Raw genomic sequence first — 25,243 nt, 5'->3', positions numbered from 1 at the left:
AGCTGGCTCTGGAGGAAGACGGCGGGGAAGTCCAGATTTGTAGTGTTTGCCAATTTTCATGGTGTAAATACTCTGGACATGGCCAATTTCAAGGACTTGCAAAACTGTTGCAAAATTCCTGAAAAACCTAATAATTGGCTTTGATGAGCCAGCACAAGCCAGCTCCAGCCCATCAGGGTTTCAGGTGTCCATAAGGAAGCTGGCCAGGCAGCATCCATAGCGGGGGAAGAGCAAGAAATGGCTTGAAACGGTATGCACGCCGCAGAGAATTCTGGATTCTAATCATGGGAAGGGCCCTCAGCCATTGTGAAATTATCCCCTGCCTCTCCTCCTTTATTTTACGGAATAGGAAACCAAGGCCAATAGAGAGCCAAGGACTTGCCCAAAAACAGAGAGGGAGTTGGGGCCAGAGCCAGGACTGGGAAGAGATGTCGGACTTCATGGGGCAACCAGTTCCCTCTCCCTGCTTCTTATAGGGTCATGATCCATGACAGCCCCATCAGGCCTGATAGCCCAGGACTCCACCATCCACAGCGGGCAGGAAGAAGAAAGCAACTCCAGGTCCAGTGGAGTGCAGAGGTGGGAGAGCCTACGCCATCTGGTGGGGTGATGCTTACGCTGGGTTTTGAAGGATAAATAGGAGTTTTCCAGCAAAACAAAGAGATCTCCAAGGGACAGGAATGGAATTATAAGAGCTCTGAAGTCTGATAAGAAAATAAAAGCACCTGACATTATCAGGATGTAAGGTGCAAAAAGGAGGGAGCTAGAGATGAAGCTGGAGAGGCAAGGCCCTGCTCCTCATGCCAAAGCAGTCATGGGGGGAGGGTGGGGCTTTCAGGCCACTGCAGAGAAGCTCTTTAGATGGGTCCCCTTGTCTCCTCAGAAACAGGTGATTTAGATGCTATGCCGAGATCCATTTCCTCATGGATGAGGGCCTCCAGGTGAGAAATGGCTCAGGTTCTCCAGCTTCTGGGCCTTTCCCTACTGGTGCATCGCCAGTCACCCCACAGCCCCCTGCTGATCCCCCTTCCCCTCCTGCTGGCTGCTCTCCTCCAGGCCAGGAATAGAACCTCACATCTGACAATCCTCAGTGGTGTTTAAATTTAATAGGCCTTCCTGCTTTCTTTCCTCCTCAGCACCTGGGCTGGGCGCTCTGTAGCCGCCCTGGGGAGAGGCAGGTGAATAATTCAGGGAGAGGCAGTGTTTGAAGTGTCTGGCGGGGCGGGGGTGGGGGGGTGGGAGGGGTTGCGGGTGGTGGGGCTGTCTCACCCTCCCACCCCAGGGAAGGGGGTTCAGGAGGGATGGTCCAGGTGCTCAGGCCCTGTTCTACCCTCAGTGCATCTTCAGGGCCTCTCAGGAAAGCTCAGGGGAGCCCTATTTCCCTCTCCTGGGGAAGAGGGAAGCTTCCTGGGGAAGGGAGAAGAAGGGGAGGCGTGCCTTTCCCAGCGGGCTGCCCAGACTTTGGATCTGGGTCCAGAGAGAGAGAGAGAGAAAGAGAGAGAGAGAGAAGGGGGACAGAGTGTCATGGGGGAAGCAGAAAGTGGGGGCTTAGTCCCAGGCTAAGGTGCCAAGAGCAGGTCAGGGAGTTGGGGGCGCTGTCAGGGAGGGAGGGGCAGCGGGATAACTCCTCCTGGGAACTGGGCTCCAGGGGCCTGTGCTGCAGCTTGGGTCCTGGGGGCGAAGGTTTCCTGGCCCAGAAGTTCCTTAGGTTCTGGGCTCCTTCTTCCACCTCAGCCCACAGCCCATCCCTACAAACCGAGCAGCGTTTCTGCGGTCTGGTTTTGGCACCTTTCCAGTCATGTCCCTCCCTCCCTCTCTCCTTCCCGCCCTCATTCATTCAACAAGTATTTACTGAGCACCTACTCTGTTCAGTACCCACGGGATACAGCAGTGAACAAAACAGATTCAGTCCTGAACCCCAGGAACTCTGTTCCAACCTGGCACCCACTCCCTTGAGGAGAAAGGAGAAGAGGGGAGAGGGACCCCAGGCCCTAATCCCTGGTCTGGCCCCTACCTGTTCTGAGTCCTCTGGTTGGTCACTTACCCCACCCAAACCTGGGGAACTGGAGTATGGGGCTGATAATTCTACTTTGCGACTTGCTGTTCTTCATTAGAGCAAACACTTCTTCTGAGTGTCTTACATAGATCTGCTCTCGCAGGCTTCACCCAGCTCTTCAACACAGGCGATGTGGAGAGGTGAAGTCACTTGCCCAGGATGACACCGCTGGTAAGGGGTGGGGGACAGGATTTGAACCCAGACAACCTGGCTGTGCTGTGACCTCGAGGAAATGTCTACGCAGGTGGCAGGGGCTGGGCAGCATGTGGCTGCCGAGCAGGTGAGGGCCCAGCCCCCACCCACCCCCCTCTGTGAGTTGGGTGCCCCCACCCACCCCTGCCCCTGCGCAATGCGGCGGGGGTTGGGGGGAGCCGGCTGGGCAGAGGCTCCGAATGCGGGGAGCTCCTCGAACACCACGGGGTGGGGGGGGCCTCCAACCCCATCCTGGTCCCTGTCCCTTCCCAGGAGGAACTGGGGTGCGTACTGACTGCCCCCCCCTCACCGTCTCCGGCGGGCAGGCAGCCCCAGTCCCCGCGCTGACATTTCTTTGGTTGTTCATGTCATGGCCCTTCAGTCTGCGCAGTTTTACAAATGTGCTGGCGAGATGAAAGGCGCAGGGAACAGCGACTGGAGAGCAAGTTCGGAAAAGCTTTTAACTTCCAGCTCCCACAGACAAAGGGGAGGAGGAGGGAGAAAGAGGAGGGGAGAAGAGAGGGAGCAGAGTAGAAGGATAGAGCAGGAAAGGGGAAGGAAAGAGGGAGGGAAGGAAGGAGGGAGGAAGAAAGGAAGAAAAGGAGGAAGGGCAGGAAGGGAGGGAAAGTGAGGGAGGGAAAAAGGGGGAAGGGAGGGAGGGAAGAGGGAAGGAAGGGAGGGTGGTGAGAAGAAGGTTGAAAGGGAGAAGGGAGGGTAGGAGAGAGCAGGAGGGGAAGGAGAGGGAGAATAGGGACAGAGAGAGCCCCAGTAGACCAGACAGAGGGGAGAAGGAGGCTGAGGGGCAGAGGTGACCAGACAAAGGAAAGGGATAGAGAGAGACTCACAGAGAGTCTAGTTTACGGGGAGAGAGGGAGAGGGAGAGAGGGGGAGAGAAAGGGAGAGAGACAGAGAGAGAGGGAGAGGGGAAAGACAGCCAGAGAGAAGAGTAGAGGAACAGATAGAGACAAAAAAGAGGAGACAGAGATAATGAGTCAGAAAGACCCAGAAACGAAGGCTGATGGAGAGAAGGAGGCAGAGACCGGGTGGAGGTTGTTGGAAAGGGGAGACCGTGGCCAGTGGTAAGAAGACAACAGACAGACAGAAAGAGATTAAACAAGGAGACAGAGATGTGGGCTGAGCTGAGGACAGAGACGTGAGGCAGCCCAGGAGATTAGAGGGAGGGAGGCCTCAGACTCTGGAGCTTGCAGCAGCCTGTGCCTCTCCCCTCTGGTCCCTGCTCTTTCCCCCTCACCCCTACACCCCTTCCAACCCTCCAGGTGCCCTGGGGCAGGCCTTGCACTTAAACCAGTCAGACTACAGCAGTGACTCTCAGCTGGGGGTGATTTTGCCCCCAGGGGACAAGTGACAAATGCCTGGACACCTTTTTGGTTGTCACAAGGAGGGAGGCACATTACTGGGGTCTAGTGAGTAGGGGCCAGATATGCCACCGAACTTCCTCCCTCGTCCAGGACAGCCCCCATAACAAAGCATTTTTCTGACCCCCCCATGTTAACAGAGCTAGCTCCCGGCAGGCCCCGGTTTGGGGTCCCAGCCTGCCTCCTTCTAAACCCCAGCTCTGCCACAAAGTACTTGTGCGACCCAAGGCGACTTGTGTAGTTTCCCTGTGCCTTGGTTTCCCCAACTATACAGTTACAAGTTGGTTGCGATGAGAATCAACTGAAGTCATCAGTGTGAAGCACTTGGCCTGGCCAACACAGGGCGTGTGCTCCCTAGATGTCAACTACTGCTCCTATCCTCTCCTCCGATCTGCGCGACAACACTGAGGAGGTGACCTGCCCCACTTCGTGCAGCCTTCGTGGGCCACCACTGTTCTCTGCCCAGGGCTGCTTCTGTCACCCCTGCCTCTTGCCGCCCCTGTCACATGGCAGCTGAAGTCCCCACTCACCTTCTCCCAGCCCAGGTGCAGCCCAGAGAATACCAACTTGACCTCGCTGCTTGCTGGCTGTGTGTCTTAATGTCTGTGTGACCTTAAGGTCTCAACACCCTGTGCCTCAGTTTCCTCCTTTGTAAGAAGGGGGCTCGTATTAGAACCGGTTGTGAGAACTTAAAAGCAAAATCAAGGCCCACAGCCGGGGCTCAGTAGTCACTGACAGGGACCTCAGTGTGTGCCCGGAGCCTAGCACAGTGCCTGGCATGGAGTGGCCACTTGGGGACCTGTGGAGGAAGGAGGAATTGGAGGCAATGGTGGGAGTCTGAGAAGAGGAGTTGCTGAGAGAGGAAAAGCAGCGGGGGATCTGATAGAGTCCCAGGGAGAATTGAGGATAGGAAAGAGATCAGAGGAAAGATGTGAGAGTAGTTCATCCAATAAACATTTATTGAGCACCTACTGTATGTATGCAGATGTGAAAGTAAGTGTCCCAGGCCAGAACTACCTGTGGATGATTAAGTAGGTCTGACCCCTGTGTGAACAGCCCACTCCAGGTGGGGTCAGGAAGGGGGGGCAGGGAGGGAGGGAGGGCAGCTGGACCAAAGGGCCAAAGAAAGTGAGTCCAAGAGGAGAGAGAACAGAAAGTGAGGAGAAGCCTCTGGGAGGGCTGGCCTCCCGGTCTCAGCACCAAAGAGTGGAGGCTAAGAATAGAGAGAAGAGGGGAGGAGAGAAGGGGGGGCTCAAAGGAGGGCCAAACAAAGCAGGGCTGGGAGAGATCAATGACAGGGAATAAACCTAATCTAAACCTAAATGGAGAGAGGGAGAGAGGGAGGGAACGGGCTGGCAGGATGGAGGATAAATCTCAAAATAAACAAAAGTGTGATGGAGTTTAGAGGAAGGGGTGCCAGGGGGAGAGAAGAGTCCAGTCAGCAGGGAGGAGGCAAGGGGCTGGAGATGGAAATTAGAGAAGGGAGGAGGATGAGTGTGCCACAGGAGTGAGCTAGAGCCTGGGCCTGGGGGTACCCGCTGGGGCCCTGGCAGGTCCTGCTCTCTCTTGCCCTGAACTTCAGCGCCTGATCAGACATTGGTCTGTGTGTAGTGGGTGACAGCAGGGCAGGACAGAGGAAGATGGTGGTGGTGTCCCCTGTTACCCTGCACCTGCCTATCTGACGGCTCTCAGGCATCCCCCAACCCAAGACAAGGGGTGGATCTATGGAAGCTGCTGGTCCTAGCCTACCTGCTACCGAACAACCTCATGCTGTGAACTGATGGGGGGGGGTCTCCCCACTTAGGCTGAAGAGGAAGCCACTGTAGGGGGGAGAATGAAGCCAGGCAGGATGGCAAAGACCTCTGGCAGCGGTGGCTTGAGTTTGAAGAGAATGGGAAACCGGGCCTGCTTGGTGTCTCAGGGAAGTGGGGAGGGCGGGGGGTGGTTATTGGGAGGCTCTGGGGGTCAAGGGGGCGCTAAACCTTAGGATAGGGCTGCCTCATCTGCGTACTTCCTCAGTTGCAGGGATGTCCATCCCCTCTCCAACCCCGCCAAGAGGAAAAGCCTCAGTTCTCTTCCTGGGACAGCTGACCTAGCACCTCCCTGGGGACTAGACCCCCGCCTCTGTCCACTTCAAAGCACAGTGATTGCATCTGAAACTGGTGGCTGTGTGCAGGGGCCTTTCCGGGGCGGCCAGCCAGGGCGGCCCCTGGAGAAGCATGCCCCCCTCCCTCCTCTGCGCCCCCTCTCCTCTGCAGCCCGTCTCCCATAGGAGTGGGAGGGAAATGGGGAACCCTAGACGCAGGAAAGTCGGGTGAGGGGGAAGGGTCTGGTCTGGAAGCGGGACCTCTGGGGAGCTGCCAGGCGGGGAGGGAGACGGTCCCCCTCCTGGGGGCGCTCCCTTCGCGCGGATCTGGCGCGGAAGGAAGGAGGGGCGCCGCCCCCCCCCCGGACCCCAGGGGTTTCCTGGGTCTGGGCCGCCCCGGGCGCTGGCGAGGCCGCCCCCTCCCGGCGGGGGAGGGGCGCGACCCGGACGGGGGCGTGCGGGGGTGCCGGGGCTCCCCGGGCTGCGGGGTCCCGGCCCCACGGCCGCCTGCGGCGCGGCGCGGCGCGGCGCTCCTGCCCGGCGGGCGCTGCATTCTCCGAGTCTCCACCAGAGGCTGCGGGAGGAAGGAAGGGATCCGTCCCTTGCACACTTCCCCCCTAGTCAGACACGCACACTCCCTCGCTCCCGCTCGCTCACTCCCTCGCTCTCTCGCTCTCTCGCTCACACACACACACACACACATACACACACGCGCGCACACGCCGCCGCGGCTCTCCCTTCTCGCGCCCGCTCTCCCTCCGGCTCCTCCGGGCGGCCGCCGGGCTCCGGACTCGCTCGCCGCACGCAGCGTCCCGAGGCGGCAGGACTGGGGGCAGCCCCGGGCCGCTCCCCGAGGTAAGGACGCGGGGCGCCGCGGGAGGGGCGGTCGGATTGCCGCCGAGGGGAGGCTGCCCGTCCGGGAGGGAACCCCCTGGCCGGCGGGAGCGGCTCGGCGGGCGGCGCTGGGGGCGAGCCTCCCGCCGCAGGGGGAGCCCGGGTGCCCGCGCCTGGCCCCCGCGCGCCCCCTCCTCTCGGCGGGGCGGGCGGGAGGGAGTTTCCCACGTCCAAACTTTCCCCGGCGCGGAGCCGAGCCGCCTCTCCGCCCGGAGCCCGCGGCCCCCCGCCCCCCCTACCCCGCCCCGCCCGCCGCGCGCGGGGAGCCGCCGGGACCCCCCGCGGGCCGCGGGGTGGCAGTGCCGGGGGCCGAGCCCGCGCGCGGAGAGGGGCTGGGGAGTGGGCGCGCGGTTCCTACCCGGGGGCCGGGACCCAGGCGTTCCCCGCGCCCCCACTCCCTGCCGCCGGGGCTCGGCTGCCGGGCCCCTCCCAGAGGCGGGGTCCGGGGCCGGGAAATACCGCACGGCGAGAGCGTGAGCGCGCGGTGTGTGTGTGCGAGGTCGTGCCGCGTCCGGGGGCATCCAGAGGCAGACTTGAGGCGCGGCGACACGCACGGCTGCGGCCACCTCGTGGGGAGCGGGGAGCTGGCTCACGGGGACCCCCGCCGCCTCCATCAGCACGACCCGGCCGCCCTCCGGCCGGCGGACCCGCGGTGAGCGAGGGGCCGCGCTGCCGTCTTCCCTAGGACCGGGCTCCGGGAACACTGCCCCTGCATGGGCGAAGGATCGGGCCCGACGGCCTCACGTCCAGGGAGACGGCCACTTGGGACTGACCCTCTGGGGCCGGGACGCTGAAGGGGTAGTTGTAGATTTTGTGGGCACGCTTGGTGCCCGGCGGTGGGCACGGCCGGAACCTGTCTCCCTAGCGCCTCGAGACTTGACGTCCCCTCTTCCTCTTCTCTGGCACTGTCAGGTCCCTACCCCAGCTAGGGCGCGGCTGGAGACCTCCAGGCCGGGCTGCGACGGGAGGAGCTCATCCGGAGTCCCCCGAGGTCTCCCCGAGCTGCAGGGCACCCCCTGGTGGCGGGCAGAGACGCCGCAGTTTGAAGCCGCCCCGAGGCTTCGGACACTCGTGCTTCTGGGAAGGTTCTTGGTTCTTCCTTCACAGTCGGCCCTTCCAGCCCTTCAGGCCGGGCCGGAGGTTGCGCAGGCCGACTCCGGTTTCTTTGGGTCCTATTCCAGCTCTCTTTGGGTCCCTGAGGCTGGCCAAGGTACATAGCACAGGCCAAGGCCCATTTGAGGGCTTTGCCTGCTGCTCGCCCTCCGTGGGCCTCTAACCGGGTTCTGGATCTTACCCTCTTCCCCCTCTAGTCCGAGTCCCTGCCCAGTACCAGCATCACCATGGCCTTGGAACCTAGAGGTTCCTCGCAAACCACCGTGCCCCTCTTTTCCTCATTGGTACCTCCTACACTTGTCCATCAGTGCCCCCCTCCAACTTTTACCCCTATCCACCAGCCCTTCTTGGAATTTGGCCTCTACACCTATAAGGACATCCTTTGGTCTTTGCGCATCTATGACCGTATCTCTCCCGCTCATCTTCCATCCGGCCTGCCCCAGTTTCTCTCAGTCGCCGTCACCTGCTCCCCAGCCCCCTGCCCGCGCCAGCCACTTCTCCACTCCACCCTGACTCCTTTCCCTTCCCAGGGTCTGGGACACTCCTCTTCCATTCCTCCTGGCAGGTCAGGCCATTGTCAACATTTAAACACTGCTTCATGAGGGAGTCTGTGTGCCCTTCTGGGACCACCTCTGCCAATGTCTCTGGGGAAGGTACTTTGCAAAGCCAACCAGGTCTCTCTCTGCCAAGGGCCAGCTGCCTCTCCTGCAGGGCTCCCTCAGCCAACTCTTGCAGACAAGAAACCCCTTCCCTCCCCTATGACCCGCACTGCGACCACCTGGGCTTCCCTCCTTCCCATCTTAAAGTATGGAAAACCGAGGCCTGGGTCACAAAGTAAGCTCCATCCAGAGCCAGAACGTGGGCCCAGGAGCCCTGACTTCCAGGCCTCACCAGCTCTCCTTATATGTAGGGCAGGTCTGGGGGGAGGGGAAGTGGAGCTGGTTCTTGCCTTTGAATGGCAAGCAGAACAAGAAGATACTTTGCTTAAATGCAAGAGGTGTTTACGTTTCAACCCACCGAGCTCCTAAGCCAGTACCCAGGGGAAGCTGTCCGGGGGAAGCTATCCGAGTGCTTTTGGTGCAGAAGCCTAAGGAAAAGACACTGAGGACATAGCTGGGCCCCTAAAGGTGTGGTGCAGCCCCAAGCAAGTCTCAGCCCTTCCATAAAGTGTGTGATTGCCAGTGTTTCTGGTGGTCTGGAATGATCGTGCCTAGAGGTAGGACTTCCAATCTGCTGGCCATCGCTCTGGCTTTCCAGAGGCCTTTGCCGACAGGGCTGGGCAGGGACCCCGGGAGGGCCTGTCTCTTCCCAGTTAGCAAAGTTTGGGACAGCCCGTTTATTTAGCACATGGATGATAGGAGTCAGCCAATTGAATTTCCTGTCCTGTCTCTGTTCTTTCTTTTCCCCTCCTTTCTCATCTATCAGGAAGCTCCATCCGGAAATGCAGCCTCAGGTATTAAGAGAGAGAGAGAGAGAGAGAGAGAGAGAGAATGATTCCTGTTTATATAACTAGGGCAGCAGCCGGCTCTCTTGGCCTGGGAGGGGGTTGGGGCTGAGGACAGAGTCAGGGGCTTCGGAGGGAAGAGGAGATCCTAAGGAGGTGTCTTGGGCTGGGGACTTCCCCATCCTGCCCCGGAGTTGACCCAAAGAGGGCGCTAGGGGTCAGGGACAAGACCACGATTCTACTCTGGTCAGACTGAGAGAAGACCCAGGCCAGACCCCGGGGTGGCGGGGGGTGGGGTGGGGCAGAGAAGCCTCCTGCTCCCAGTGAGGGTGGGTGTACCCTCCACCTTCCCGGGCACATCCGAGCGCCCTTAAGATGGAGCTCGTGAATAGAGGCCTCTGCTTCCTGGAACTTTGTGTTTTGATAAAGGCCTCTCGGAAGAAGGCCTTGTATGGTTTTGTTTTGTTTTTTTCCCACCATCAGGACAGTTTCCAACCTCAACCTTTTCATCAGGGCAGTGGATATAATCAGACTTTTTCTTTTCCCCATGGAGGAGGCAAGGATTAAAAAGAGACTTGTCTGTAGAATGGTCCAAGCCCTATATGTCAGAGGAAATATTTTCTGGTTCAGGATGGTGCAGAGTGGCTGCTGGGAAATGGATACAGGACAGAGTGGTTGGAGACATAGCTGTCACGTATAGTTGCACAGGTTGTCGATTCTCCAAGGGCACTCTGTGTAGGAGAATAGAGGCTGAAATCCATCACAAGCTCCACTCAACAAATCAGGTGCCATAAAGGCAGACCGTGTACTCCTGGAGAAGTGAACATCTTTCCCTCACTTACAAGAAAGTCTTCATATACTAACGGGTCATAGGCCTGTAAGGCTAATGCCCCCAGGGGAAGATAACCTTTCTTTAATTCCCACTAAGGTGGCCCAACTGGAGATTAAGCACAGCTCACTCCTTCTCTCACACTCACTGCTCACAATTCTCTCACTGTGGGGCACACCTTTCTGAATATTTGAATCTGGGTCTGAGCACAGGCAGTGTAGCAACCAGGGTGAAATCCTTCTCCCCCTCTGTCTCCCCCTGCCCCCCCGCCCGCCACTGTTCCTTCACGCCCCATCAGCAGGCCCCTTCCTGCTCTCACTCTGGGATTGGGCTGGGAACTTCTTGCTTCCTCATCAGACCCACAAACCTTCCCTCGTCCATTGGCTACCAGCTCCCTCTATTGTGTATATAAATAACTGACTGGGAACACGGCCGTGGGTGTCAGGCCAGCCTGGATTTGTGATTTTTCTGGCTGTGTGACTTTGGGCAAATTACTTTGCCTCTCGGAGCCTGTTTCCTTCTCTGTGAAATGGAGGAAAAACAAAAACAAAAACAAAAAACATGCCTGCCTCTTTGGGTTGTGTGAAGATTAAATGTCCACGGTGTGTCTGGTGCCCAGCATTGTGCCTGGCATGCGGGATACTCCATAAAGGAAACATTGTTGTCATTATCATCCCTCTGTTTGTGTCCCTTGGCTCCCCCGGTGCCCAAACATGGTGTTCCTCTGGCTTTGCGCGTGACTTTGGCTGCCCGCACGCCTGCAGGAAGGTGGAATTCTGTTGAAATCACCAGGATCCGTCTCTGACCTCAGGATCCTTCAAGGGACAGCCCAATCCCTGTGTACAGTTGGGGCATCCAGACGTGGGCCCGATTCCCACAGATTCACTGCACCCTGGTCTCTCCCTTTCCCCCACTTCCATCTGTCCCACGCTCCCTGCTCTGACTCAGACCTCGCTGACTTTGCCTAGTGGCAGCCTCCTCCCTGGTCTCCCAGCCTCCATCCGCAATCCCTACTGCAGCCAGAGCGATCTTTCTCTAACGCAGGTGGGATCGTGTCACTTGTTTGATTAAAACCCTTCCATGGCTCCCCATCGCCTACTGAATTAAGTCCAGACTCTGCACCGTGACATTCAAGGTCCTTGTAATCCGTCTGCATCCTCCTTTATCTCCCACTGTGCCTCCAATCCGACACTCCCGTGTTCAGCCACACCTGCCCTTCTACCTGAACGCCCTTCCCTTGAAGATCTTTCAAACCATTAAAAATCCAACTCAAGTAGGACCTATTCCTTGCATCTACCTACCCGTCTGTCTGTTTACCGTCCATCCGTTCATTATCCAGTTAAAAATAGATATTTACACATACATGCTAGGAGTTCACTCTGTGCTAAGCATTGTAGTAAATGCTAGCAACACAAATGGTGAGTAGACAGGATCCCAGCTAAGAGGAACCCAGTAGTCCCAGAAAGGAGACTGACAAACAGTTCTCAAGAGCCCACTGTGGCCCCAGGGGAAGGGTTGGGCTGCCGATGCTTCCTGGAGGAAGGGGTGTTTAAGCAGGGACCTGTTGGTTGGTTAGCAGCGATCTGGGGGATGAAGGCTGGGAGAGAGGATGAGGGCAGGGAAAGCAGGCTCTGGGCCAAGAGGTAAGGGGTACCAGGGCCCAGAGGGGAGGAGGAATGTTGGAGGAACGGCAAGTTCAGTTGCCTAAAGAGGAACATACAGAGTTTGGGATGCAGTGTGGGTTACATGAGGTAAGGCCAGCAAGGTGGACAGCAGGCAGGTCCCCGTGGGTCTTGGAAATCACACAGGGAGACTGGACTTGGTTGGGGAGCAGTGGGGGGCACTGAAGGGTTTTCAGCCTGGTGGGGTTTGCCTTTAGAAACCTTGCCCTGCTGTTGGTTGGAGAACGGTTTGTGGGGAAGATGGGGTCCGGCTCTGCTGGTGGCCAGGCGGGGGTAGCAGAGGAAGACCTACAAGGGCTGGCAGAGCCAAATGGACAGGGCTGAGAGACTTCCTGGATGTGGGGGAGCAGGCACCTGTGGAGGAGGGAAGGACAGGCCAGCAGAAAGCCTGCCAGAGGTTGAGGGCATGCTGCCGTGTATTTTTTCCTCTGTGTCTTACTAACTTCTGTCATTTCTTCACCCAAGTAAATATATGTAATTTTTCTTAAAACAGGCAAGTTAGAGAGAAACAAAATGAGAGAACACGACAACCTCCTGATTAAGGTCATGGGCTCTGGGGTCAGAGAAAGCCAAGTTTAAAAATCCTGACTCTGCCACGTACGAGCTGAACGAGCCTCTGTTTCTTCGTCTGTAAAAGGGCTTTAATAAACCTACCTCCTAGGATTGGAGGGAAGAGCAGAAGTACAGACAAAGGCTGACTTAGTGCCATGCTGGGCTGGTGGCTGTCAGCTACAGAGTGACGCCATATGCATGTGTCAACTTTTGTGTGTGTGTGTGTGCGTCTTTTTATATAAGAAAGTATTTTTAATTAGCCATAATCCCACCACCACTTGGCTAACATTTCAGTGCATATCCTTCTTGACATATATAGATTTTTAAAAAATAAAAATGGCATCTTGCTTTATACATATGCCTTTGTAACCTGCTTTTTTTCACTCGATAATATATTGTGAATGTCTTGCCATTTCGATAAATATACATCTACATCATCATTTTTTAAGAGCTGCGTGGTTCTCCATTGTGTGGCTGGCCCATAATTCATTTAACCAGCCCCCACCGGTGGACATTTGGGTTGTTTCCAACATTTTGTGATTACAAACAGGTCTGCGATGAACATCCTTGTACACATATCTTCACGGTCTTGTCCGGTGATTTCCTTGGGGACCCCTTGGATAATTTTGGCAGAAGGCATGTGGCTCTGACCAGACTCCTTGAGTAGGAAGCCCTGGGGCCTGGCAAGGAGGGAGCTGGGGGTCCCCCAGAGAAGGGAGATGTGCCGGATGGAAGAGAATGGCTTTGGCTCCTGGGAAGTAGGTTCTGATGTTAAGACTGGACTTCTCTGGGACCAAGAAAGGAGAGGGCCCACCCTACCTCTCTGTGGGCAGGTGGATTCGTGTCTGTGTGTGTGTGTGTGTGATGGGCAGAGTGACAGACACCAGGCAGGCAGAGAACACAAGGTGAATGGGCCCAGGCAGGCTGATGGATGGGGAGCCGAGGCAGATAGGATGCAGGTCAGTGGGCAGACAGGATGATGGGCACTGACGAGCCAGACAGATTCAGATGACTGGGGTGACTGTCCCTGGGGTTGCAGGGGCAGATCCAGCGACAATGGGAGTTCCTGGGACAAGCAGCCAGGTCCCAAGGCCAAGAGGCTCCCAGGGCTTCAGATGATACATTTTAGAGGTGAAAAGGCCTTTAGGGGCAGATGTGCCCAACCCCATTAAGTAGATGGGGAACTGACGCCCAGGGCAAGTTTCCTTTTCTTTCATTTTCATTTTTTTCACATAAACCCCTCGGCTGAGCTGGCAGGGCTGAGGGCAGCAGGGGAGGAGATCACAGTGAGGAGGAGGACTGGGAAGTCAGAGCGCACCCTGTCATGAATGTCTCTGTCCAGCCACCTGCCATGGTGCCCTGTTGGGAGCACAGACCAGTAGTGGGACTGCTCACTTCTGTCCCTGCTCTGTCGCTTACTAGCTGGCTGATCTTAGAAGAATTGCCCAGCCTTGGGCCTCAGTTTCCTCATCTGTACCTACCTCATAGGTTCATTAAGACAACTGAATGAGTTACTAGGAGGAAAGCCCTTAGAACAGTGCCTAGCCCAAAGTGAGTGCTCTGTACTCATTAACTGTGAATATTACACTATTTTGCCTTTATTTTCCCCTTGACTTCTGTATGTGTTTGTGTGTACCTGCACGCTCAGAAGCAGGCTGTGAAAGATTGTGTCTTCCTCATCCTGTATCCTCCCCTTCCCATCATTAGGGCCCTTAAGCCAATTGAGCACATAGTAGGTGCTCAATAAATGTGTCTTGATGAAGTGGCTTGCTTCATTGTATCCAGTTGAAGGGATTCAGGAAGGTTTCATGGGGGAGGCAGTGCTTGAGTTGTATGTTGAAGTCTAGGATGGCATTGCCACTGGTGGAGGTGACAGGGAGGGCTTTCCAAGTGGTAGGGACAGCATGAGCAAAGAAAGGGGAAGTGTGGTGAATGTCTGGGCCACAGCCAGGCTACTTAGTATAGAGTACATAAGGGAGTGGAATAAGAGAGCCCCCCAAAGGGACAGTTCAGCTGAATTTGGAAGTGTGGAGCTCCTGGCAGTTAGGAGACATTAAAGGTTGTTGACTGGAGTTGAGCTACAGGAAGGTCATGCCAATGGCATTGTCAGAGTCAGGTTGAAGGAAGGAGAAAGGAAGCACAGGTCATGGGCAGCTGAAGTCGTCCAGGAGACCAGCTGGGGGCCTTAAATGAGTTCATGGAGAACTGGGGCCAAAGGGAAAAGGCACCCAGGAAATCAGATCCACAGGTCTCAGAGCTGCTTGGTTCTGGGAAATGAGGAAGAAGTGAAATATGACAGGTCTCAGGCCTGGGTGTCTGAGAGAACTGGGGTGCCATTAATCAAGTTAGGGAGTCTATATTTGGGAGATATGGGGAAAAGTTGAGATGCCAGCTGAGATCATTCATCGATCCAACATCCTGTCTAAACCATCCTTCCAGCCATCCATCCATCCATCCTTCCACCCACCCACCTGTCCATCCATCCATCCTTCCATCCACCCACCCACCTACCTGTTTATCCATCCATCCATCCATCCATCCATCCACCCACCCACCTGTCTGTGCATCCATCCATCCATCTATCCACTCACCTGTCCGTCCATCCATCCATCCATCCATCCATCCATCCATCCATCCACTCATCCATCCATCATCCGCCTGCCCACCCACCTCCGTTTAAACATCCATCTGCCCACAGGTCACCCACCTCCACCCTCCATCTATCTACATGTCACCCACCACCACCACTAACACCTGTCTTTTCATCTCTTTGTTATTCATCCATCAATCCAGCAACTCATCATCCATCCAAGATACACTTCTTGTGAGCCTCCGGTAGGCTGGGCTCTGGTAAAGCCCAACCACAAGCATCTGGAGATGCCTAATAATAAATATAGTGATCAGAAAAGCCCAGTGGAGGGACCGGGATTTATTTACCTAAAGGAGAGAAATCTGAGAAGAGACTTAACATGCCTGAAGCTATAACAGGTGCCCTGATAAAAGGGGGCCTGCTGATCATGCTATTCTATTCCTAGGATAGAACAGAGGACATGGGCTGCACTTGCAGCTGGAGGGAATGAAGTTAGCTTGGAGGGAGAATGACCTGATGATCCTTGCTGGTGTCCGAAGTACTCCGCTAATGCCCCTGGGCTGCAGCCCAGGACACGGAACCTGCGGGCGAGTCAGAGGGAACAGATACCCCCTGGGGCATTCATGGACTAGTGGAGAAGGACTCGGGGCTGAGCCTGGTGGGTGTGGGAAGCCGAGGACCAAGGTGAGGGGTCTTTAGAGGAAGGGGCCTGTGTGGGCCAAGGAGACAAACTGGGCGGGGATGAACCAGGACCAAACAGGGCAGCTATCTGATGGGTTGGGAGGGGATAGTTGTACTTAATTCTCAAAACAACCCTTCCAAGAAGGGCCCCGCCACTCTCCTCACCCAGCGCCCAGCCCAGCCCAGCCCTTCCCACGCTAACATTTCTCTCTCCGGCCGGGTTCTCTTACACAGACCTGACCCCTCCTGGAGCTTCTGTGCCTTTGATTTAGCCCTTGGTCCCCCCACTGAACCCATGTTCCTTCTTCTGAGCGTCCGTCTTCTGAAGACCCCCCCCCACTCTCCTCAGAAATCCCAGGCACCCCCCAACTGAGCCCCCAGCCAGATTTCTTCCTCCGGAGTCCCCACATTTTCTCTGAGCCCCATCTCCTTTTGGAGACTCTCTTCCCAGGGCAGGGAGCACCCCCCTTCCCCAGAGTCACTGGCAGAGCTTACGTTCCCTTTCACAAGAGCCCTAACCCCTTGAGGAGCCGGCAGCCCCTCCTGGAGCCCCCGGTCCTTTCCCTCCTGGAGACCCATGTCCCCTCTCTGAGCACCTTGCTCCTTGACTTAGCTGCCAGCCCTTGTTCCTAACAGAATTATGTCACTTTCTGAACACTCATCTTCTCCCCTTTTCCTCAGGGGGTTTTCCTCCCCATTTGCAGAGCCCTGGTGTGCCTCCCCCTCCCCGCACAGACCTCCTCTCCTTCAGGCCCTGTCAGAGGGCAGGGAGGGGCTCCTGCTCTGAAGGCACCCCTGTGGCTCTAGTCAACCCAGTCAGCACCAGACCCTCCCCACAGCCTGCTCTGTGCCCTGGGGGGCTTTGGGAGGGGGGGCTCTTAGGTCCCCAAGTGGGCTGGACTGGGGGCGGCAAAGACCAGCAGCTCCGGCCGCTCAGCTCAGCTTGTGGGCTGGGAGAATCTGGAGACTCTGGCTGCTTCTGGGTTAGGAAAACAATCACAAATTAGAGAAAATGCTCTGGGAAATCGCTCCACTGTGCGAGAGGGAGGCCGCCTTGGGAGGGAGGCAAAGAGACTCCTAAGCCAGCAATGGCTCCCTGTGGCCTCACCCATCCGCTCCAAACCATCTGGCACTAGAGGCCCCATCCCATCGTCCGACATGGCTACCCGCCGAGCCCCGACACACACTTGCTCCAGCGAAGCCTTTGCTCCCAGGTCCAATCCCACCTGCGGGCCTTTGATACCTGGGCTGGGCTCTGCCTTCCATTCGGTCTGAATGCCCCCTTCCAGCCCTTCATGAGCCCTTGTCGGCTGTCCTGTCTCCCTGAGAGTCCCTCGAGGACAGGAACCATGTCTGGTACTAGAGGCAGACAGATCTGGGCCCCAGTCCTTCGAGCAAGTGTCTTTGATGTTCTGAGCCTCAGTTTCCTCATCTGTAAAATGGGGAGAGCGAGCCCTCCCTTGCTGGATTGTGACTGGGAATGAATGAGGTAATGGGTGCACTGCTCATGGTAGGTACCAAACTGATGAAGGTGCCTTTGACCTCCTGACAGCCCACTCGGATCTTTGGGCTGCAAGTGCCAGCACTTAGCTATGAACGTCCCCTTTTCAACGTCCCCCACCGCCCGCTCTGTCCTCGACTGCCCTCCATTCCCCTACTGAGAAGATGCAAAAAGAGGGTGTTTGAGCTTCAGACAAGCACTTGGGGGTCCCCGATATATGACAAAGCAATCACAATTGAATGTTGACTCTTCTGGCCATCAGGCAAGACTTGGGTCAGGCCATCTTCTGTCAGGAGGAGTTAGGACAGTAGCCGAGAGCCAGAATTCCTGAGACAGACTTGGAAATTCGAGCCTCAATTCCCGAGCCAGACTGTCTGGGTCTGGGTCTGGGTCTGGGTCCCCTCGCTGCTCCTCTCTAGCTGCGTGCCCTTGCACAGTGACTTAACCTCCTCAGTTTCCCCATCTGAAAACTGGGGATGATCATCACAGTACCTGCTTCCCAGGGTCATGGTGAAGAGTAAATGCACGAATGTTTGTACAGGGCTTAGAACAGTGCTGGGCTCTAGTAAGGCCTATAAAAGGATTTGTTCAGTAAAAAATGATGAGGAGGCAAGGACATAGGGGTGGGCAGCAGGGGAGCTCGAGCAAGATGGGAAACGGGCTTGCAGACTTGAGTTCTTGCAGAGCTAGGGCTCAGCCGGCTGCTGGTCCAATCGGGCGCTTTCCGAGGAAGGAGAGCACGGGATGTTCTTGAAGGAACAAGGCTTTTTCTGGAGACCACTTGAGTGCCTCATTTGCAGAAGGATGGGCAGAGGAAGGCTGCACCTGGACCGGGCTCTGCAGACGGCAGCAGGGACAGGGGTCCTGGGCTGTTGGCTGTTACCTCTGAGCCTCCCGGGCTTCACCTGCCCTTTCTCCAGCCCAGGGGTGGCTCCGGACCCACCACTCTTCCCATCAGTGAAAGGAGAAGCCCGTTGCCAGCTCTCCTTGATGAAGGGGGACAAAGACAACTTTGTCAGGGGCTCTCAGAGAAATCCCTCCTGCTGTCTAGCTGAGCCAGGAATGGAGGGGTATCCTGGAGCACCCCCTCTGCCCCCCACCTACCCCAGCCCTGCCTGGAGCCAGCCCAGTTCCAGAGTGTCTGCTCTGAGTCAGGCCTGTGCTGGGCCCCTGGGCGGGCACTGTGGCCCACACACAGTCCTTGCCCTTGAGGAATTGGGGAGAAACAGCCAACTTCTGGCGTTCCTTCTCTCCTTGGCCTCAGTTTCCTCACTGGACCTTTCCCTTTCTACCCAGAGGTCCTCCTTCCAAGGCTCCTCCGCCAGCAGAGGAGGTGAAGGGCCGCCCTGGAGGAGAGAGAGTTTGTACAAACTGGGGGCACGGCGGGAACTTCTGATTGGCTGGTCAGGGCCATTCTTTTCGCCGGTTGCCATGGCAGCCACTTCCTGGGGTTGTCAGTGATGAAACTCATAATATTGTTTTCAAATAATCCGTGTAATTGAAATAACAATTGAGCTGTTAACTCGTCTCTCACACCCGGGCTAGGACACGTCCTCCTCTCCTACACCCTCCTCCTCTCTGAGGCTCTGGCCCCTTCCTTGGGTAGGAGGAGGCTTCCAGATAGAATCCTAGAAACTCTGGCCCCCAAAGCTGAACCAGAACTCTGAAACTGGAAACCGGCTCCTTTGTACCCAGAGGCACAGAGGCCGTCAGGACTTTGCCCAGAGTCACACAGGAAGGACGCAGCCGAACTGGGACACAGAGTTCTGTTTTTCAGTAGAAGTTAGAGTTGATATGTTGGTTTGAGGGACTGACCGGAAAACCACAGAGCCCTTCCCTTCAAAGGACTTGATCTTGTAGGAGTCCTTACCCTATTTTACAGGTGAACAAACTGAGCCCCGAGAAGTTAAGCTTCCGAAAAGCATTCTTGCAACTTTTCAGAAAATAGCCGTTGGAGGGCCAGATCTCAAAGAGCACGGGAGCTTCTCTCCCTCTGTCACCGCTGCCCCCCAACTGGGAGCAGAGACCTGCTTTCTTCAGTGGGAGAACTTCCCGGAAGAGAGAGTTGAGGACAACTGGGGGACAGATGCCTGGAGGAGATAAGAGAGGGAAGGAATTCTGAAGTCCTGGCCACCAGCCCACCATCCACCACCAGGAGCTTGGGTCTGAGCTTGGGTCTGAGGCTGCGTAAGAGCATAACATGGGAAGAATGCTGATCCCTGCCTGGTCCTCAGCCTGGGATGGACTGAAAAATGGGAGAAGCAAAGCTTTTCTACCATCCCTTGTCTCCGTGCGCACGCGGGATACAGGTCTGCACAGACAGCTCCCTGTAGTGGCGGCGCCACGGAGGATAAAAGCATTTTTTAAATAGCATCTGGTCTCTGTCCAAGGCACTCGCTGGGTCTGCAGACTGTGGGGGTGGCTGGGGCGGCAGGCACTTGCTGGGAGTGGGGGTGGGGGCCGTCTTCTGAACGTGAGACTGGGTGACAGCGAGAGGTTGGCTTCCTTCCCTGGATTCTAGAGTGCTGGAACCGCTCAGGGTCTTGGCAACCATCTCCTCCTGCCATTCATTCATTCTTATTTATTCAACATTTATTGAGCACCTACTCTGTGCCAGGCACTGTGTGGGCCATGAGGATATAAGGATTAGGGACACCCAGTCTCTATCTTCAAGGACTCTTCTATTCTACAAGGGAAGACACATATACACACAGACACACATGCGCACACCCAACACCCGCTGATGCTCTGTAGGGTTAGCAGGTGGTAGGTACTAAGGGAGCCCAGAGGAAGAAGTAATTGACTCTTCTTGTAGGAATAAGAAAGACCTCCTGGAGCAAATGACTTGGGCTCAGTCTTTTTTTTTTTTTTTTTTTTTTTTTTTTTTTTTGCAAGATTTTATTTATTTGAGAGCAAGAGATAGCATGAGTGGGAGGGAGGTGCAGAGGGAGAGGAAGAAGCAGATTCCCTGCTGAGCAGGGAGCCCGATGCAGGGCTCGATCCTAGGACCTCAAGATCATGACCTGAGCCAAGGGCAGACCCTACACTGACTGAGCCACCCAGCCACCCCTCAGTCTTGAAGGATAAATAGGAGTTCTCCCAGTGGCCAGTGGGGTAAATAGTATTTCAGCGGGGATAGTGTAAGAAAGACAGGGAAGTATTCACAGTTGAGAGAAGTTCTGTTGGCTCCAATGTTGGCTGCCTTTGAGGAAACTGCGTTCTAAAGAGGGGCAGTGACTTGCCCAAAGTGACACCTTGAGTTGGGGCACAGCCAGAACCAAAACTCATGATACGTCACTTTGTCCAAAACCCAAAACATCAGAGCTAGCTGAGGCTTTGAAAGACTCTGGTCCAAACTTCCCATTTTGCAGATGGGGAAACAGAGGGTCGGGGATGTCCTGTAGTAAGGATGTGGCAGAGCAGGAATTTGAAAGCTGGGCTCTCTGATATCAGAGCCTGAGTGATTTTCACAGAACCAAGCTGGGGGCGGGGCGAGTGCGCCCTCCGCTCAGCGTGATAGCAGAGGGCGCAGGCAAGGACAGGCTGCCCCCGTGGGACTTGTGCGGGTGGCAGGACAGGCAGCATGGGCCGGCTCCGGGCCCGCTGTTGGCACTGACACTGGCGCAGGAGGAGCAAGAGTCCAGCGGGAGAGCTTGGCTGTGAGACCTTTTTCTTGGCACCGTGGGCCTGAGTCCTGCTTGCAGTCCTGCCCCCGATTCTCTGAGTGACCTTGGCTGGGACGTCACCCCTCTCCAGGGCTTCGTTTCCACCCCCATCTGTGTCATAGCAGCAGCTCCTTGCTACTCCCCAGGACGGTTGTCCTTAATAGTGGGGGTGGGGGTGGGGACCCTGGGGGACACTTGGCAGTGTTAGGACAATTTTGGCTGTCACAGCTGAGGGACAAGGGTGCCACTGACATCCTATAGCATGCAGGACAGCCCCCACTGCAGAGAATGTTCCAGCCCCAGTGCCAAGGCGGAGAAGCCCTGGGGCCTGGGGCTTGTTTATGAAGATGAGATGAAGCCACTAACACGGGCACCAAGGGCTGGGTGGGGTTATGCCACAAGCTGTAAGGCAGGGGAGCAGAAGTGGCCTTAAGTCTGGCAGACCTGGCTGGGCTGAGAGGTACTTAACCTTGCCAGGGCTTCATCCCTGGAACAGGGGCGGTAATAACCTTACCTATCCCAGGAGGCGGCTGAGGGGGTATGATGAGGTCACCGATGCAGATGGCCCAGAAAGACAGCCACACAGCAAGTCGGGGGACCCCCACCCCGAGCCCCCCCACTGCAAACACAAGCCCTGAGCCTCTAAGTGCCAACACGGGGGCCAGCTCCGCCACTCAGACCCATGGGATCCGAGGCAACATATGTTCTCTGTGCCTCAGTTTCTCATCTGTACAATGGGGAGGACAGCAGTAGTGATCCCACGGGCTTGGTGGGCACTGGGAGTGGCTCAGAGTAAGCGCTCTGTGCCATCGGCTGCTCCTCCTTCTCCTTCTGTTGTTGCTCTTATGGGGGTTCTGTCTGGAACGAGGACCGAGGACCGCACTGGCCTCTCCGGGGGCCATCTCCCCATGGCCGTCTGCCCGTCCCTGCTCCCAGGCCGAGCCTCCTGCAGACCCCGCTGTGGTGGTCGGCCACCCCGCCTGGCTGCCGGCCTCCCTCCCCGCAGCTCCCACCCTGCCTGTGGGTGATTCCAGGATGCCATCTCCGCCCCCAGAGCCAGGAAGATCTAAGAGCAGCTGCACAGGGTGGATGTGGGCACCTGCACCTCCCTCCCTAACCCGGGCCCCATCACACCAGCCGTCGGCCCTGAGCACTCACATCTGAGCCCTGGCCCCGCTGGATGGGCACCTGGCCAGCCCGCCAGAGAACAGACAGAACTCGAAACAGGCTTCTCAGCTTCAGCACTTTTGACAGGTGGGACCCAATCGTTCTTTGTTGGAGGCGGCTTCTCTGTGTTTCATTAAGTTACTTAACAGCATCCCTGGTCTCCGCTGTCTAGATACCAAGAGCTCCCTTCCTCCTCCAGTTGCAACAACCAAAAATGAGCACAGGCATTGCCAAGTGTCCCCTGGGTGGCAAATCGCCCCTCGTGGAGAACCACTGTTCTAGAACTTTGCTATGAAATGTGAGTGTCTGTTTTAAAGCTTCCTGGCAGAGAAAAGTCTAAAACCTAATGAATGTCCTCAATTCAGGGCCCTGATGGCACCCTCAGCTTTATCCCACTTTCCGACCAAAGCTCCGGTCCTTGATCCAATCCCCAAGCCAGCTGGTCACAAGCATCAGGCCCAAATCCCAGACTCTCAGGCTGAACCCTGAAGCTGAACCTCAAATCCAAAATTGCAACTTATTCTCAACCTCAAACCTTAGCTCAAATCCTAATCCTAAACCCTTGACTTGTTTCAAAACTTCAGATTCCTTAACCTCAAACCGAATTCTTTTTTTCTTTTCTTTTTTTTTTTTTTTAGATTTTATTTATTTATTTGACAGAGAGAGAAGTCACAAGTAGGCAGAGAGAGAGGGGAAAGCAGTCTTCCTGCTGAGCAGAGAGCCCGATGCGGGGCTCGATCCCAGGACCCTGAGATCATGACCTGAGCCGAAGGCAGAGGCTTAACCCACTGAGCCACCCAGGCACCCCCAGAATTCTTGGTCCAAAGGTTAGCCCCAGTAAGAAACCTGCACTTTTAGATCCTTCTAGCACCAGCTCCTAAAATCCAGTCCCTGTCCCTCTGGCCTCCAGAGAGTCTCTGACTCAAGGTTCCAGCGTCTTCCCTCCAAAGTAGCCCTAGGTCATGGGGGAGAGGCAGAGCTGCAGGGATAAGAGGCTCCAGGAGGCAATTCTGTCTCATAAGGCCTCTCAGAGCATCCCAGGCAACCCATCTGGAAATTCTATTATTTATCCATTTTTTTATTCAAACCTTTAATGGATACCCACTCTATGTTCTAGTCTTGGACACCAGAAAAGCAGGGGCAAGTTGGACTCTACTGCTGCCCACTGCCCGGTGGGGGAGACAGAGAAGTAGACGAATAAGTAGACAGTTAAAGGCACCACTGTTCCTGCATCATTCGAGAAATAACCACTGAGCACCCGTGTCCTTGCCAAGCACTGTTCTAAGTGCTGGTGATACAGCACTGGGCACAAAGGCAAAGCTTTTTTTTTTTTTTTTTTTAAAGATTTTATTTATTTATTTGACAGACAGAGATCACAAGTAGATGGAGAGGCAGGCAGAGAGAGAGAGAGAGAGAGGGAAGCAGGCTCCCTGCTGAGCAGAGAGCCCGACACGGGACTCGATCCCAGGACCCTGAGATCATGACCTGAGCCAAAGGCAGCGGCCCAACCCACTGAGCCACCGAGGCGCCCAAGGCAAAGCTTTTACACAGAGAGCTCCCATGAAAGGGCAAGGAGGCAGATCAGAATTCAGTGAAGTGTAAAATACCACAGCGCAAAGTTCTAGGTGGGGAGGGAAGCAGGCTGAGAAGACGGGGAGGACAGGAGATGGAGGAGATGGAGGAGACGTTCTAGCTCAGGTTGTCAGGGAAAGCCTCACGGGGCTCAGCCAAGCAAGCCAACCTTTAAAGGAAGGAGGAGAGGGATCCAGGCGATATCAGGGGCATGGGTGTTCCAGGCAAGAAGACCAGCAGGTGCAAAGGTCCTGAGGAGGGAACATGCCTGTTATAGTCAGAGAAGAGCCAGAAGGCCAGTGTGACTGGAGTGGGGGGTGGGGATGGTAGGAGATCGGCAAAGTAACAAGAGGCCAAGTCATGTTGGGTCTTATGAGTCATTTTACTCAAAGACAAGACGTGGAAGGAATTTAAGAGGAGGAGTGTTATGATCTGATTTATGTTACGACATCATGACCTAGAACAGTCTGTAGGGGGCAGAGGGAGAAACAGGGAGATGGGTGAGGAGACCATCACTGGGGTTGCGGTCACTGGGGTGAGAGATAGATGGTGGTAGCTTGGACCAGGCTGTTAAAAATGGTGAGAAGGGCCAGATTCTGGATCTATTTTAAGGTAGAGCAGGCGGGATTTGCTGATGGATTGGATGCTGGGGTGTGAGGCAAAGTCAGGAATGACTCCAAGGTTTTTGGCAGAGACTGCTGGAAGTTGCTGGAGTTGCCGGATACTGAAAAGGGGAAGCTGGACAAGGAGTGAGTGTAAAATTTGTTTTTTATTTTGTTATTATGTATGTGTGTTGGGGGTAGAAGTCAGTAGTTGAGTTTTGGGTGTGATGAGTTTGGAGTGCGTTGGAGACCTGCAGGCAAGGGGAGGGAGGAGGCGGGGATGCCAGCCCGGACAGCAGCTGGACCCACACTCTTGGAGGTCAACAACGCATCACTGGCCTTTCAAGCCATGGGATTGTACGCGATCACCGTGGGAGTGGATGTTGACGGGGAAGAGGAGTGACCCACAGACTTAAGCCTGGGACTCCCCAACCTACAGAGGGAGATGAGGTGAAGGCAGCAAAGGGGAAGGAGCCTTGAGGTCACTGAGGCATGGGGAGCTGGGAGAACTGTGTGATGTCCCTTCCCTTTGCTATCTTTGCCACACTTCATGAGGTTGTGAGTTCCTAAAGAGAACTTGACCCACAGAAGGGAGAGGCCCAATCTGGGATAGCCAGGGAAGGCTTCATGTATTGAAAGTGAGGTCAGACCCTGGTTGTGAGTGAGTCATTTAAAAATCCCCCCATCAGACAAGACTAGGGAAGTGCATTCCAGGGAGAAGGAACAGCATATGCAAAGGTTCAGAGGCCTACAGCCACCAGGACATGCAAACGGAGCTCATGTTCCCCAACACTCCACTCTCTCCTTCTGTCCCCCATGTCACCAGTGGGCCATCCTAGAGGCGTCCCTGACAGATGCAGGGGGTTCTATGTCCTGGGGGTTCTGTATCCTGTTCATCCGTAGGAGCAGGCCTCTCCTCTCCACCCTCACTGCCCCCAACTCACCTGGACAGTAGCCTCTTCTCCTGTCTTCCTCTTTCTTTCTCAGCCACCCCAGGAGGGTCCCAGCTGGGCAAGGGGGGGCCAGTCCACTCTGCACACACAGTGTCCTAGGTGAGTTTGAAAACAGAATAAGGTTCCTGCCAATCTTCTGCCTCAGAAGCTTTCCATCACTTACCATCGTTTTCAGGACAAAATGTAAAGTGTACCCCAGCCCAAGAGGCCCTGTGTCCTCGGCCCCACTCCCCCCTATTTCTCCTGACCCGTTACCTCCTACTGCCTCTCAACAACCTGGGCATTCAG

The 25,243-nt window shown here is 55.8% G+C and overlaps 2 protein-coding genes across 4 annotated transcripts in view; one reads left to right on the top strand and one right to left on the bottom strand.

Annotated features, from left to right (window-relative positions):
* Positions 1-5,919: 5,919 nt before the first annotated feature.
* LOC125109903 (translation initiation factor IF-2-like) overlaps positions 5,920-25,243 on the bottom strand; it is a 52,192-nt gene continuing 32,868 nt past the window's right edge. Inside the window, exons 2-3 of the mRNA XM_047746990.1 lie at positions 6,420-7,313; positions 5,920-6,284 (exon numbers count right to left, since the gene is read on the bottom strand). Coding sequence (XP_047602946.1) covers positions 5,920-6,284; positions 6,420-7,313 — 1,259 coding nt within the window. The remainder of the gene's footprint in view (positions 6,285-6,419; positions 7,314-25,243) is intronic.
* Positions 6,294-25,243, top strand: part of CDH22 (cadherin 22) — a 119,985-nt gene continuing 101,035 nt past the window's right edge. For all 3 annotated transcript variants that reach the window (XM_047747017.1, XM_047747019.1, XM_047747018.1), the window contains exon 1: positions 6,294-6,565. The gene's annotated coding sequence lies outside the window, so the exon portion shown is untranslated. The remainder of the gene's footprint in view (positions 6,566-25,243) is intronic.

Source organism: Lutra lutra, chromosome 9, assembly GCF_902655055.1.
Source record: "Lutra lutra chromosome 9, mLutLut1.2, whole genome shotgun sequence".
NCBI classification, from domain to species: domain Eukaryota; kingdom Metazoa; phylum Chordata; class Mammalia; order Carnivora; family Mustelidae; genus Lutra; species Lutra lutra.
This window is presented reverse-complemented; position numbering and strand designations above follow the sequence as displayed.